Below are 16,449 nucleotides of genomic sequence, written 5' to 3'. Positions count from 1 at the left end.
GGTCACCTTAATAGTTAAAACTAAAATTTATACTTGTGCCATTCATAGTTAAAACAGGTTGCAAAACAGATTTAAAGTCTGTTAAAAGTGGTACATTATTCCAAGAAGATTTTTGTTTGTGTATATTTCTGTATTCATGAAAGTAATTATTGCAGTTTTTGAAAAACATTTCATGATTAAACTGATTGGGAGTTCTTTTGAATTCTTTCAGCCTCGTTGTTCTGAATTAGTATGTTTTGCTTTTTTTTTTTTGAGACATCATTGAAGCTCTGTTTGCCTTCAGATTATGTAATTTTTTCTTATTTGAGAATCAAATAGAAAAGTGAAAGAATGATAAAACTTTTTTTTTTTATCATCATGGTGCAATGTAGAAAATAATTTAAGATAGTTTTTAAGCCACTAGGTGGAGCTATATTTGCACTTAATAAAAATGAGGGTTAAATAGATTAGTGACAGGAGAGAGCAGATGAAGACCTTCAAAGAATGTGTTGTATCAATGCTTTGTGTGGAACCTTAAAAAAAAAAAAAAAAAAAAGAATGTGTTGTAGTTAAGCAAAATCAAACTTACAGACTCTTAAGCAAACATTTTGCAAGATCAGGAATGTCTTTTAGCTAATGCTTTTCTAGCATATTTTGTAATAGAATTATCTTTATTGGTTTTACTTGAGAAGGCAGTATGTGATAGCAAAGTAACTATTCTGTGAGTTAAATCATAGATAAGCACATGTAATTCCCACACTCTCCTTTCCTAGATACCAAATTCCAATCCAAATATCTGTACCTTGTGAGCGTAATAAGTTGAGCTTAAGTATTTAATGTTAATAAAGGCAAAGTCATGAAGGAAAGATGGCTTGGTATGAAGGCCAGCTTGTAATATGTTTTTCTTGAAAGAATTACATTTATTTTTTAAAGGGAAATTTTTGTGTTTCTGTATAAGTATGCTTAATAAGTTTTTCCCACTTTAGGACGTCTAGAGAAAAATTGAGAGATTATCAATTCAAACGACTGAAGTACTATTATGCAGTAGTAGACTGTGATTCTCCGGAAACAGCTAGTAAAATTTATGAGGATTGTGATGGCCTGGAATTTGAAAGTAGTTGTTCTTTCATAGATCTAAGGTAATCCAGTGTATGTATTACCAATTTAATCTTTTAGTACAACATGATTATAAGAAGTAAAATATTTGAACTGGTAGTGATCTCTGTTTTATATTCTAAAATGATTTTTTTGCTTTTGGGTTAACTATCCCGTGGAACATCACTCCTAAGAAAGAAAACAAACAAGAAAATGCTAAAGTATTATGTATGAATCATCCCCACATCTTTGTCCTTTCAGATATATTGGCTCTGTTTTTAAGATGGTGTACCTTACACAATAGTATTTCCTTGCAACTGCTTTTTAGAGCTAGGAACCAGATGAAGTTAACTTTTAAAAATGCATGGAGGAAGGGGCAGAGGAATTTGAAAACCGATTGTTATCTCTAGATCCATGCTATCCAGTATAGTAGCCACTAAATCATATTTGGTTATTTTAGTTAAATGAAATTTAAAATTCAGTTGCATAGTCATATTTCAAATAATTAATGGTTACATTTTGGACAGAGCAGATATAGAACATTGCCCTTGTCACAGAAAGTTCTGTTGGACAACACTGCTCTAAATGTAAATGGCTAAATGTACAATTAAGAAATTGTAAGAATCAACCTTAAGCTTTCCCTTGTTTTCAGTGACACCTCATGTATATGATACTTTCTATTCACAGTGCTTACCCATTAATAATTATATTTGATCTTCAAAATACAATATAGCCAGCTGGGCATAGTAGCTCACACCTATAATCCCAGCACTTTGGGAGGCCTAGGCAGGAAGATCGCTTGAACCCAGGAGTTCAAGACCAGCCTGGGCAACATAGTGAGACCCTGTCTCTACAAAAAATTTTGAAAGTAAAAATTAGCTGGGCATGTTGGTGCATACCTGTAGAGGATCGCTTGAGCCCAGGCCGTTGAGACTTCAGTGAGCCATGATTATGCCATAGCCCTCCAATCTGGGTGATGGAGCAAGACCCTCTCTCTAAAAACAGCAACAAAAACATGTAGTCAATGACTGCACTATCAGAAAGCTGGATCTTTTTGAAATGTGAGGGACCCACATGTGCTTGCACCTGACTCATTAACTGACTCCTAATGCAGGATTTCTATCTATACAGCATTCTTTTAAATTTAGTGGAATTATAGAGTTATAGCTTATGAATTTCAGAAATTTATAAGATGAATTCATTCAGAAATATGCAAAGGTTGTGTCTAACATTGTCTCTTAAACGTGTGTCTTTTAGAAAGTTTATGTATGTATAAACTACAACTAATTAGATGAGAATCTAAACTGTGGTTGTTTATCACTGCAGCGTATGTTTAAATAAATTTTTTTTCTTTACGTCTTAGGTTTATACCAGATGATATTACTTTTGATGATGAGCCTAAGGATGTAGCCTCAGAAGTGAATTTAACAGCATATAAACCAAAATATTTCACATCTGCTGCAATGGGAACATCAACGGTATTTCTTAACTTTAAAAAATACGTAGCTGGACTCTATTGCTTTATGAAGAGATTTTGTGTATTACTTACAGCATCTTTAAAAATGGAAAGTATTAATTTTTTTGTTATTATTTTTTCTTGAGATAGCGTCTCGCTCTCTCACCTGCTGGAGTGCAGTGGTATGATCTCGGCTCACTGTAACCTCTGCCTCACAGGTTGAAGCGATTCTCGTGCCTCAGCTGCCCAAGTAGCTGGGATTACAGGTGTGTACCACTACACCTGGCTAATTTTTGTATTTTTACTAGGGACAGTGTTTCGCCATGTTGACCAGGCTGGTCTTGAACTCCTGACCTCAAGTGAGGCCGCCTTGGCTTCCCATAGTGCTGGGATTACAGGTCTCGTGAGCCACTGCTCCCAGCCTCAAAGTATTCAAAATTTTAATGCGTGGGTACAGATAGAAATGAGACACAAGCGTGTCTGCCTCTACCATATCTGTGAACCTATTTTCAGATTCTTGCTACACATTTAAGCCTGTGTCAGTTACCTGCTGATGTTTCTTTTTTCTCTTCTGTCTTTCCTGTACACTCTTCTGTCTTTCTTACGCACTCTTCTGTCTTTCCTATACACTCTAATACATCAGTTATTAATATCCCAGGGAATAAGGGGAAGTGGATAATAAATTACCTCCTAGCACAGTTAAACAAAACTAGTGAAAATTTAAAATAGGAGTAACCTTTTTCTGCAGATGATTCAAAACTGTAGAAAGAATTCATATGGAATAATTAAGGTATAATAGATGTCACATTAATGCTTAGTAACAAATAGCCAAAAAGTTTTTGTCTATTGAAATAGTTTATTACTTAGGTGACTACCTTCTCCCTTTTCTTTTCTTTTTTTTTTTTTGAGACAGAGTCTTGCTCTGTCGCTCAGGCTGGAGTGCAATGGTGCGATCTCTGCTTATTGCAACCTCTGCCTCCTGGGTTCAAGTGATTCTTCTGCCACAGCCTCCCCGGTAGCTGAGATTACAGGTGTGTGCCACCACACCTGGCTAATTTTTGTATTTTTAGTAGAGATTGGGTTTCACCATGTTGACCAGGCTGGTCTTGAACTCCTGAGCTCAGGTGATCCGCCCCCCTCTGCCTCCGAAAGTGCTGGGATTATAGGTGTGAGCCACTGCGCCTGGCCCCTTCTCCCTTTCCTTTTTTTTTTTTTTTTTCTTTTTTTGGAGACCTTGTCTCACTCTGTCGCCTAGGCTGGAGTACGGTGGTGCAATCCTGGCTCACTGCAACCTCTGCCTCCTAGGTTCAAGTGATTCTCCTGCCTCAGCCTCCCAAGTAGCTGGGATTACAGGGGCATGCCACCATGCCCAGCTAATTTTGTATGTTTAGTACAGACAGGGTTTCACCATGTTAGTCAGGCCGATCTCGAACTCCCGACTTCTGGTGATCCACCTGCCTTGGCTTCCCTTCTCCTTCTCCCAATAACCTTTCTGTCCACAGCTGTACTCTGCAATAGCCACACTAGCTTCCCTCTGCTTTTCCTGTGTGATGAATCACCATGCTTCTCTGAGGAGGGACTGGTAGCAGAGAGAGTAGCTGTATCTGTCACCTGCTATGCCGTGGTGGGCACTGTATGGCATTGATTAGTTAATGGATGTAGTAAAACTCTACCATTACGTAGTAAGCAAAGTCTAAAAAATTCAGTCACATGAAATTAAAGTCATGTTATTTTCAGGACCAACATAATGATCAGGGCCAGCCTGTCCAGCCAGCCAGTGTAGAGTTCCTGGGTCCTGGCTGTATCATCAGCATCTGTACTAGTTCCAACAGTGGTTTGGTCGTTATCAGCTCAGGCTTAATTATCAGAATAGGGATCATTTCTGAATCTTCTGACTAGCTGGAATTTCTGAGACAGGTGGCAGTGATTTTAAGGATCTCTTAAAATGGATGTAGGATCTACCCTATGATGAAAATAAAATACCTGGCAGGGCCTTATATGAGAATAGGGGCTATGTACAGGACAGGAGCCAGTCATCACCGCATCCGTCATGTCATAGATGAATTCATGTATCATGGAGGTTTAAACTACTTCCAACTAATACATGCTTTTCTCATCAGTGGTTCTTAATCTTTTTTTAAAATGGACCCCACTGAGATTGTGTTGTTTTAGCAACAGATTTCATATAGTTTGCAGATCTCCAGAAATCTTAGAACTCCAGGTGAAAAAACATGTTTTCACTGATACATAATGTTAACCTTTTTTTTTTTTTTTTGAGATAGAGTTTTGCTCTTGTTGCCCAGGCTGGAGTGCAATGGCATGATCTCAGCTCACTGCAACCTCTGCCTCCCGAGTAGCTGGGATTACAGGCCTCCTGATTCTCCTGCTTCAGCCTCCCAAGTAGCTGGGGTTACAGGTACCTGCTACCACACCTGGCTAATTTTTCATGTAGAGACAGGGTTTCACCTTGTTGGCCAGGCTGGTCTTGAACTCCTGACCTCAGGTGATCCACCCGCCTTGGCCTCCCAAAGTTTTGGGATTACAAGTGTGAGCCACCATGCCTGGCCCATAATGTTAACTCTTTTACCAGTACATTTTCTTAGGTTTTTTTTTTTTTGCCGTAATTAATTTATACACTGGTTAATTTTTACTGTCAGTAATGGAGTATCCTGTAGATAGCAGAGAATTGGGAGGAGGTACAAGTTAATAGAAATGGTTCCATTTTCACAAATAGGATACTATTTATTAATCATATCATTCATGTATTTGTTTTAATGTGTCTTAACTTTTAACTTACTGTTAAATATCCAGGTTAATAGTATATATTCTTTAACAAGTTTGAGTTGACATTTCCATTTTCGTGTTATTTTTTCTTATTGGTGAAAGGTGGAAATCACTTGGGATGAGACTGATCATGAAAGAATTACAATGCTCAACAGGAAGTTTAAAAAGGAAGAGCTTTTGGACATGGATTTTCAAGCCTACTTAGCTTCCTCTAGTGAAGATGAAGAGACAGAAGAGGAGCTACAAGGTATTGTTAATCTTTCAGTGACCATTAATGGACATAGGTCTTTGGCAGTAGCTTTACAGGGAAAGCCAAATTCTGTCTGCAAATATGCTCACATGCACAGTATTATATATACCTGTAGATAGTGATTGATTTTTTAAAAGAAAATATTTTCTTTGCCTGAATTTCTTTAACTATAAACATTTTGTTTAAAACCCTGACCTAACCAAGCATGGCCTTCTAGACTTGTTCTAATATATATGGTTGCGAAGTTTCTTAGTAAACCAGTTAAAACAATCTTTGAGGCATCCTCCCTTATTTGCCTTTTTAAAAATAAGAGCATCATTTAGATTGATTAAATATTTTTACATTCCACTTTTTCAACTAGTTAAAAAGTAGACTCTCTGTTTCTATAATTATTCCTTTGACTGCTTTTAGAGTTTTCTCTTTCTTTTTGTCTTTCTGCAATTTTACTATGATAAGTATAAGAGTAGATTTCTTTTTGTTTGTGGAGCTTGAGGTTTGTTGTTGGGTTCCGTTTATTTGTGGAGTGGTATCTTTCATCAGTTTTGGAATATTCTTAGCCATTATGTTTTCAGATGTTGTTTCTTTATCCTTTTAGGACATCAACTAAATACATGTTAGATCTCTTCATTATATCTTGCCTATCTCTACTCTTAAATTTTTAATCTGTTGTCTCTGTACTGCGTTCTGGATATTTTCTTCTGACCTATCTTCCAGATCACTAATTGTCTTTTCAGCAGTGTTAAATCTGCTGATAGACCTCTCCATTCAGTTCTTAATCTTGGTTATTATATTTTTTACTTATGGAGGTTGTATTTGGCTGTTTCTCAAGTCAGAAATACCACTTTTTATATTTTTTACTCATAGTCTCTGTTTTAATATTTCATGTATTTTCAGGTTGGTGTCTTATTTTACAAGGTATTTCTCTCCTGTTTATTTGTGTGCCTAATTAATTTTGTGTGTTACTTTGATATTTGAAGTTAGGGTATCTTTGATTAGAGAAAACTTTAATTTACTTTGGTTGGTTTAGAACCACATTTCTCCAAATGTTAAGGCTTAGGTTCCCTGGCTTCTGCGGATGATTAAAGTCTGCATGAGGGCTGGTTTACTTCAGATTGACCATTTCCCTGGGAGTATATCCCTCTGGGTGACTGCTTAATGTCAGGGTACTAATTGAAGTTCCCTCTTTGTTTGGCATTTAACTTTTGTCTTCTTGGTCCTGAAAGGCTGCTAAAACCACAGTTGACTTTCATAGCTCTTTGTTCTGTGGATCAGGAAACAGGAAGTGATCTCAGAGCAAAACAGGTCTTTACCCTGGAGTCATCCGTCTAATATTCCCTTCTTGTTTTTGACATAGTAAGTCTTCTCTAACTTGACAGTTCTTTGAAACTTTTCTTTCTTTTCTTAACCTCTTTGAAGCTTTATAAAATAATATTTAATCCAACTTAATTCCAACTTAATGTCTTCAGTGAAAGGGTTAGTCTGAAGTACCTAGCTTGCTGTTAAGAAGTTCTCAAATTATCTTTATCTTTATTCAAGTTGTTTTTGTTTTTTGAGATGGAGTACTGCTCTGTCACCCAGGCTGGAGTGTAGTGGTACAATCTGGGCTCACTGTAACCTCTTCCTCCTGGGTTCAAGCGATTCTCATGGCTCAGCCTCCCAAGTAGCTGGGACTGCGGGTGCCCACCACCATGCCCAGGTAATTTTTGTGTTTTTAGTAGAGGTGGGGTTTCACCATGTTGGCCAGGCTGGTCTTGAACTCCTGACCTCAAGTGATCCACCTGCCTCAGCTTCCCAAAGTGCTGGGACTATAGGCGTGAGCCTCTGTGCCTGGCCTTGGTTTTTTTTTTGTTTTTTTTTTTTAAATGTTTGAAATGATTAATGGTGTACAGTTGACTCTTGAACAACATGGGTTTGAACTGTGTGGGTTCACTTATACATGGGTTTTCTTCTGCGTTTGCCACCCCTGAAACTATAAGGCCAACCCCTCTTCCTGCTCTTCCTCAGCCTACCCAGTGTGATGATGACGATGAGGATGAAGACCTTTACAATGATCCACTTCCATGTAATGCGTAGGAAATACATTTATCTTCCTTATGATTTTCTTAGTAACGTTTTGTTTTCTCTAGTTTATTATAAGAATACAGTGTATAATACATATAACATACAAAATATGTGTTAACTGTATTATTTGTAAGGCTTCCCCACTGCACAGTAGACTATTAGTTAAGGTTTGGGAGAATCAAGATACATGTGGATTTTCGACTGTGCTTAGGGTTGGTGTCTCTAACCTCCATGTTGTTCAAGAATCAACTGTACTTCTAAATGTGTATGCTCTTTGCTTAAAATAGCTCACTTTGTAGAAATAAAGCCCCAAAACCCTTTTTCCCTGTATTTGATCTGCCTCTGTTTGGAAACTGGTTGCCGGGTTGTAATTTCGCGTGAACTTTTGGTTGATACTATCTGCCTAATACCTTCACATCTTCATTCTTCTTATCTAATAGAAGAATTGCCAAACATGAGAAATTATGAGTAAGAGATTTAATGCTGACAGAAAGTGAAGAACCCATGAATGTTAAACATAGATAAAAGTATTTTAAATTAGCATGAATGAATATTCTTTAATTTGTAGCTTAACATTTTTCATAGCTTTTTTGTTTTCTTTTTGTATATGTATTATTTTTATAGCCTAAATGTCAAATTAATTAAATCCTAAAGTGCTTCTTTAACATGACCATAGTGCCATTAAACCTTGAGTTTCCGAGATCCCACGATTGGCCTATCATTGTTTCTTTTAGACTCCTGAAGACACTGCTTCATTTTTCTAAGCTTTTCATAAAATACTACTCTTTAACAGTATGGAAAATCACGTTTAATCATTCTGGTTTCTTTGTTCAGACATCTCATATTAATACAACCACATAATTGCTTAAGTATTTAATACTCTTTGAAAATGTGTATTTGCAGTGGGAGTTAAGTTGGGCACAAAGGGCCTCACATTTTTTTAAAGGCCTTAGTGGCTGATGCTTGTTAATTTTTTTGGCATTCCAAATAACTGGATTACCATTTTATTTTTTATTGTTCACAGAACAGCTGAGTCCTTTTTTCAGTTTTTCTCTATGTCTTTTCCCCTCATAGGTGTGGAGAAAGACATAATGATTTATCAGTGTTTCTTTTTTATTTGTATGCCTATATGGGCATTTAGAACTTTTCTGAAAATTCTGGATAGTGTTTCTTCACTATCAGCTGGAAGATAAAGGAAAAAAGATAACTTTTTATGTACACTTGTGAAGATTGGATACAAGTTGTTCAAATAGATTTCTGTTTTGGGAGAACCGAACTAAATTTTAAAAGGACATTTTTGACATTAGGGCAGCTAATATTGTGAATAAATAAGCATTAATTTGTTAATACATTCTTGTTAAGAGCTTGGGCTCTGCTAGTTTCAAATCCTAACTTCACTGTACATAGGTTAGGTTTACTAAACCCCCTATATCTTTCTTCCATAGCTGTGAAATGAGGATCTAATAATACCAGGCTTCTGGTTGGAAAGACTGAAATGATGTACCTTGTATCTTGTATTTTTATTTCTTAAAACTTTAATAAATAGGCCGGGCACGGCAGCTCACGCCTGTAATCCCAGCACTTTGGGAGGCTGAGGTGGGCGGGTCATGAGGTCAGGAGATCGAGACCATCCTGGCTAACACGGTGAAACCCTGTCTCTACTAAAAATACAAAAGAATTAGCCGGGCGTGGTGGCAGGCGTCTGTAGTCCCAGCTACTTGGGAGGCTGAGGCAGGAGAATGGCATGAACCCGGGAGGCAGAGCTTGCAGTGAGCCGAGATCGCGCCACTGCACTCCAGCCTGGGCGACAGAGCGAGACTCTGTCTCAAAAAAAAAAAAAAAAAGAACTTTAATAAATAATGACTTTATGTTTGAGATACACCAAGTTTTTTTGAAGCGTATATTTTTCTTCTGCATTTTAATTGATTACAAATTTACTATAATCTGTAATTTAGTACCTCTCATAGATACATCAGCATATTTGAATGCCTTAAAGCTACTGAATATTTCCGGTTATTGTTTATTAGAGAGCATAGCAGGGTGGCTTACTGTTAGAATTATTATTTTTTCACTCCTTATATAGTATTAAGGCTTTCACAAACTAGTGTCCTTGAATTGGGAAAAAACAGAGCTACATGACTTATCCCACATTTTAGAGCTTCAGATTGTAAAATTTCAGTACTGGAAAAAATCAGTTTAAAGTAAGCCATCAGAGACTTACCACTAAAATTTCAACCTGGAAGGAGCTTGCTTCTAATTATGTTTTCAGAAGTAAGCTTTTAATAGAAAGAAATACTTTGCCATTTGTTAATGTGTTCCTGATGTTTTATCCATTGAATTACGGGATACATGACAGAATTCCATCCAACATTATTATTGTGGCACAAAGCACAAACAGGAAAAAAATGAATTTCAGCTGTTTGAATGAAAATAAAAGTGTGATAGGATGGAAAGAATGTCCTGGACCATTTTTTATTTATTTTAAAAAATATATATACATATAGAAATATTTATTTAACCAGTTTTTTTCCATATCACCTTTTTAAGATATAAGGACATTGATTATATTAACTTGCTGAAAAAAGAAAAAATAAATGAATTTTAAAAATTAAAAAAGATACAAGGACAAAATGAATTTTAAAAATTAAAAAAGATACAAAGACAATCTGTTAACACTGATGTTTCCCAGCTAAATGCTTAATAATGTCAGACATTTTTGGTGAGCAGTTAGCCATAGGTTATAGAGGAGAGGGACTTCATTATCCTGCTAGTAGAGTTTCCTTTACTTGAGACAGCCAATTCAATAAGTCTGTATGTTTTGCATTAAAACCCAGGTTTCTGATTTGTTTTTGATTTGGAGACTTGCAGTGGAAATGTAGAACAAACTTTTTGGTGTATTAGTTTTCTTGGGTATTTGTTGCCTGTGAATTTTATACTGTTTCTTTGTATTTTAATTATTTTTGTAGAACTAGGAAATGCAGATGTGAATGTTAAATTAATTGAAGTAACTCCTAATTCATTTTTATTCTTAATATATTAATGAGATCATTGGAGTAAGCATGCTTGCTCAAAAATGGAAAGGTTCCAGTATTCTTAGGTTTGGATTATAAACAACTGCCTTTATCTCTTCTCTTCGGTCTGAATAGCTGCAAACCGAATTCATCCCAACAATATTCAGCATACGTTTATTCAGCATAACATTTTAAAGCCACTGTGCTGGATAGTGGAGGACATAAAGACGGATAAAATGCCACCATCTTCATTATCTTGCAGCTTATGGGAAAGAGAAGCCCAAAGATGTTATGTGACTGCAGAATTATTATCCAATATAAATTTTAATAAAAAGGGGCATTCCCAAGCATACTACTATGACCGTGCAAATTTATATTGCAACTGATCTTTATTCTACATGAGACCCTAAGTCTTTCATTTAATATTCAGAAATTTAAGTCTGATTTTGATATCCTATGGTCTTAACAGCATCTTTTAAAAGAGAGTGACCGTAAGATCTGAACACGAGTTAGAAATGAATTGTTTCTGTGTATTAAGTGAATTTTTTTTTCATTAGGTGATGATGGAGTCAATGTAGAAGAAGATGGGAAAACAAAGAAAAGTCAGAAAGATGATGAAGAACAAATTGCTAAATACAGGCAGCTCTTGCAGGTTATTCAAGAAAAAGAAAAGAAAGGCAAAGAAAATGATATGGAAATGGAAATTAAATGGGTTCCAGGTAAGAATTAGATACTAAATGTTTTCTCTTTTTCGAATTTCAGTATGTTGAGTACATTTTAAATATGAAGGAGCCAGAAATATCTTGGTGAGGACCTTAACATCGTATTTGCATACACCATTTAACTAACTTAATGACTAGCATTTTAGACTCTTACCAGCTTATTCTTAATTGGTTTATTTGATTTACTAACTATAAATTATTCCTGTCCATTTATCAGAGTAGCCTTTCCTAGGTTTGAGCCTGTATTCTCAAGATATAGAAACTTGAATCCAGGCACCGTGTGTTCTAAAGTTACTACACTTCTTTTGAATATGTTTAATTCTTAAGTGACCTTTTCTTCCATAACCCCCCACTAGTCCTTAATTCATGAGGTTTCACTAACACAAAATATGTGTTACATAGTCTTCCATCTTCAATCTTGCTGCGAATAGTCAAAGAAATATAGCATAGTAGAGTAAAATAATACTAGTACAAAACAAATTAAAACCATGTCAAAGCTAAACAAAGATAAAAGCTGGGATAAATGGGATCATTCTGTAGTAAACAGCAGTTGCCCCTTTTTCATGGTTTCACTTTCTGCAGTTTGTTACCCAGTATAGTACAATAAGATACTTTGAAAGAGGAAGAGAGATTATATTCATGTAACTTTTATTACAGTATAATTGTTCTATTTTATTGTTGGTGTTGTTAATCTCTTACTGTGCCTAATTTATAAGTTAAACTTTATCATAGCTATAGATGTATAGGAAAAAACATACTATCTATAGGGTTCAGTACTATCCATGATTTCAGACATTCACTGTGGGTCCTGGGATGTATCCTCCTCAGATAATGGGGGACTACTGTACACATTTTTTTCAACAGTGTTGGGCAAATCATCATGGACTTCTGCAGTCAATACTGTTTTTATAGATTACTGCTGTTTATATTATATATGTGTATAACTTTTAAAACCAGATATATTTTTGGATAAGGGTTCAGTTCTTTAGCCTATATTAGTCTCTAGGAGAAAGAGTACTAACCAGTTGTAGGAATACCATTGCTTAAAACTTAAAAGTGTTCTGTTACCAATTCCATTTTTATAAGTAGTGTGCTTTTGTATTGGGAATAAAACATTTGTTTGCATGGGTTTTTATTTGGGAAAAAATTAGGGTATTTTGGTATTTGAGGATTGACTGGCTATTGTAGTAAATTTGCTAGGATGGTCTGCTGCATATTCCTACAGGAATGAAGTGCTGTGTTGCAACCCATTTGTTTTCAATGTTTGGCTTTTGCAGGAAGTGGTGGTAAGAACGAATGAAGTTTACTGGTGTATCATATGACAAGTGGTTGGGAGAACTCAATTGATTTGGCCTGGAGAGGAAAAGTCTAAAAAGTGATTTTAACAGCTATTTTTAAATACTTGCAGAATATGTAAATGAAGACTTAATCTCTTTTATTACCTCACAGGTTAGCACTACTGCCAGTGGATAAAAGTTGAAGGAAGGTAGATTTTAATTTAATAATATAAAGAGGAATTCTCTGTATTATTAGAATTGTCTCACAGAAGAACTGAAGGCTGCTTTAAGGGGTTGAGCTCTCTGTGTCAGTAAATCTTTACAATAAGGCTACATAATCATGCTACTCAGAGATGTCTGTTAAGAAATATTTTACTTGAGTCCCTTGACTTTATGATTCTAAGAAATGTTGAATTCTGTCTTTTAAGTTGAATATATTGTAGTTTAATTCTAATATTAGAATGAGCTTATTGAATATATTTTAATATTAACATTTTTAAATTGAAGTGTTCAGTTGTCTGAGAAAGCAGATCTAAAATAAACTGGATTGAGGTGTTTTATAGCAAATATTTCAGAAATATTTAATGCCAGTTGTAAGGTACAGATATATGATACATGTTCCCACACTAAGTGGACCACATCTAGATTGAGTCTTTATTAACATAATTATGAAACCAGGCACAGGGGCTCACGCCCGTAATCCTAACACGTTCGGAGGCCAAGGTGGGTGGATTACTTGAGCCTCAGATGTTCGAGACCAGCCCGAGTAGCATGGCAAAACTGTTCCATCTCTACAAAAAAATAAAATTAGCTGGGCGTGGTGGCGCATGCCTGTAGTCCCAGCTACTGGGGAGGCTGAGGTGGTAGGCTCACCTGAGCTCAAGGAGGTTGAGGCTGCAGTTAGCTGTGATCATGCCACTGCACTCCAGCCTAGGCAACAGAATGAGACCCTGTCTCAAACAAACAAACAAACAAAACATAGTAATGTAGGGCAAATACCTAAAAGTGGTGTTTACACCTGTTATCTGTAACTGGAAGTTTTAAGCATTGCTTATGTTTCCTGGGATAAACCCCACCTTGGTCATGGTACCTTATCTTTTTATATATTCCCAGCTTAATTTAGTAATACTTTATTAAAAATATTTGTACTTGTGGCAAAGAGGAATATGATCTGTAGTTTTCATTCCTCGTATTGGTTTTTGGTATTAGGGTAATGTTGACCTTATGAAGTGAAAATGTAAAATGAAAGATTATCATCTGTAATTCCACTATCCTAATTCAACCACTGGTTAAGAAGATTACAGTTTAATTTACCATTTCTCTGTTGTTGAATATTCAATCAGATTTCTAATCTTTCACTACAGTGGACTTATAACATTGAAAAAAAAAATAGGACCGATCTCAAACCCACAAATAACAAGCTTTTCTTAAATCTCTTCATTTTCATCAGCAGCCAAGTAATTGGCTTGCCTTTTTAGGGCCTTTTAATTTTAAAAACTTTTACAACAGAGGTGTGTTGTTCGTCTCTCCCAGCCTAGAAATGTTTCCAAGCATGTCAGGACTAGTAGAGAACAACCAGGCCACAATGAGAAACTGATGCTAGCATTCAGGCTTAACTCACTAGTTAGTTACGTGACTTCCTTGCTCACACAGCAACTTTACATGTGCTGTAGATCAACCTGTGGTTCTCTCACAAGATGTTAAAACTCCCAGTGTCAAAACCTCAAATGTTAAATCCCAGATGCCAAGTATCTGGGATGTTATAAATAACCTATAGCTTTTTCCATATTTTGAATTATTTTCATAGGATAGTTTCCCAGAAATAGAATTACTAAGAAAGGGCATGAATACTTTTTGTGTCTTGAAGTTATTGCCAGATTGCTTTCTGAAAGTGTTGTACCAGCTTATAATACCTTCAACAATCAGTAAGAGTGTCAGTTTCACGGAATTATCGTCAACACTGGGTATATATTTTTTACTTTTAATTGAATAGGGGAAAATTGGTATTTTAATGTATAATGAGTTTCAAAGGTCTTAAACTGTAATATTTTGACAGCCTCTAATGGGATATTGTTATCTGTGAATCCTTATATCCGTGCACGCATGCACATGCAAGTGTAAAGGGGTTTCTGTGTGCTATACATATAAGATTACTGAGCAATCTTTCTGTACCTCAGTTTATTCATATGGAAATTGGAACTAATAATACCACTTTCTTGCTTAGAGATACTTACAAACGTTATAAACTACAAAGTACTTTCATGACGTGTGTATTTTAGTGAATTTATGTCTTAAGAAATGTGTGTTTTCAGTAACAGTTACCCTGAACCTCAGGACTTTTTTGATGTTATGCTTCAGTAAACCACGGAGGGTCAGTATGAGATTATACCATATCATTCATTGGTTCTGTGGCTTGAATCTCCAAAATATTAACCTTTTCAGGAAAATAAGTACTCTTAATCACTGACATTTGTTATGGTTTGGTTTGATTTTTCAAAAGAAATTCTAGTTTAGACTATTTAAACTTTCTACCTTTTTACATTGGGTTATACAGTATAGTAACATGAGGAGTTTAATTTCTTAAGGGTAAGTATTAAGGGAACTTATAACACATTCGTGGGCATAACAACTGGAATGAGCTACTCTTTCTATCAATATTTTAGTTCCTATGGAAATGTAATAATACAATTTTATTAATTAGGATTATAAATAAGTAAAAATGTTGAATTATAAAATTTTTAAAGAAAGTTATACTTAATTATTTTGATGTATGTGAAGTTGTATTTCCTATCTCAATGCATTGCTAAAGGTATCCTGCCAACTTACTAAGGAGTAGACAAGGTGATGCATATAATTAGTCAGTTGGGCCTTCATCAAGAAATGTACTTCGTTGAGGAATTTGTAATACATGATAAATGAAGTGTAATCAGTTTTAACTCTTTATATAACTTCTCCTGTATTAATAGTCCAGTTAATCTACATAATATTTTTTGTAGATAATGCAAGCTGAATATAAACAGTATATATGAAATTCCATCCAGAAATAAATAATGGCACGTTTCTTTGTTTATAATCTTAAAATTTTGATTATGATAAAAGTCCTGTTTTTCTTAGCTATCTCTGGCTTAATAGATACTAGTGAAATGGATAGCTGGTCTTTTTTCTACTCAGCATTCTACAGAACCCCAACTTCTCTTCCTTACTCCATCAAATACTTACTGAATACCTACTCTGTGCCGGGAATTATTTTATACACTGTGTGAACAAAACATAAAAATCCCTGAACTCACAGATCTTATAATCTGGTGAAGGAGAGACTAAACATGTGACAGATATATAAGAAACATATTTGACCACGAACTAAAGAAAGTAGAGGTCAGGGAGTGAGCCTGGCCCAGGAAGACTGTGTGAGCAGAGGAAGTAGCATAGGAGTGTCCTCGAAGCTATACTTTGTCTCTTGTGTTTGAGGAATCCAAGGAGAACAGTGTGACTACAGTGGAGGACAGAAGTAACTGAGATCAGAGAGGTAGTTTGGGGCCAGACATGAAGACCTTGTAGGCCATTATAAAGACGTGAATTTCTGTGACTGAGATGAGAAACCACTGGAGAGTTTTGAGCTCAGGAGCAGTCAAATCTGATTCTTATATTTAACAGGATCACACTTGCTGCTATAGATAAGTAGATTAAAGTGGGGGGCAAGGACCAAATTGGGGAGATCAATCAAATGGCTTTTGGAGTAATTTTCAGATAGTGAAGCTTGTGGATGGAACATGTCTGCAAGGGAGCATCAAGAATTCTTTTTTTTTTTTTTCAT

General features: G+C 35.6%; 1 protein-coding gene across 2 annotated transcripts in view; it reads left to right on the top strand.

Moving 5' to 3' along the window:
- ESF1 (ESF1 nucleolar pre-rRNA processing protein homolog) overlaps positions 1-16,449 on the top strand; it is a 68,730-nt gene that overhangs the window by 12,272 nt on the left and 40,009 nt on the right. For both annotated transcript variants that reach the window (XM_054468196.2, XM_054468195.2), the window contains exons 6-9: positions 966-1,118; positions 2,438-2,552; positions 5,417-5,561; positions 11,194-11,355. In XM_054468196.2, the coding sequence (XP_054324171.1) occupies positions 966-1,118; positions 2,438-2,552; positions 5,417-5,561; positions 11,194-11,355 (575 nt within the window). The remainder of the gene's footprint in view (positions 1-965; positions 1,119-2,437; positions 2,553-5,416; positions 5,562-11,193; positions 11,356-16,449) is intronic.

Source organism: Pongo pygmaeus, chromosome 21 (genome assembly GCF_028885625.2).
Source record: "Pongo pygmaeus isolate AG05252 chromosome 21, NHGRI_mPonPyg2-v2.0_pri, whole genome shotgun sequence".
NCBI classification, from domain to species: domain Eukaryota; kingdom Metazoa; phylum Chordata; class Mammalia; order Primates; family Hominidae; genus Pongo; species Pongo pygmaeus.
The sequence above is the reverse complement of the archived record's forward strand: the minus strand, read 5'-3'. Positions and strand labels throughout refer to the sequence as shown.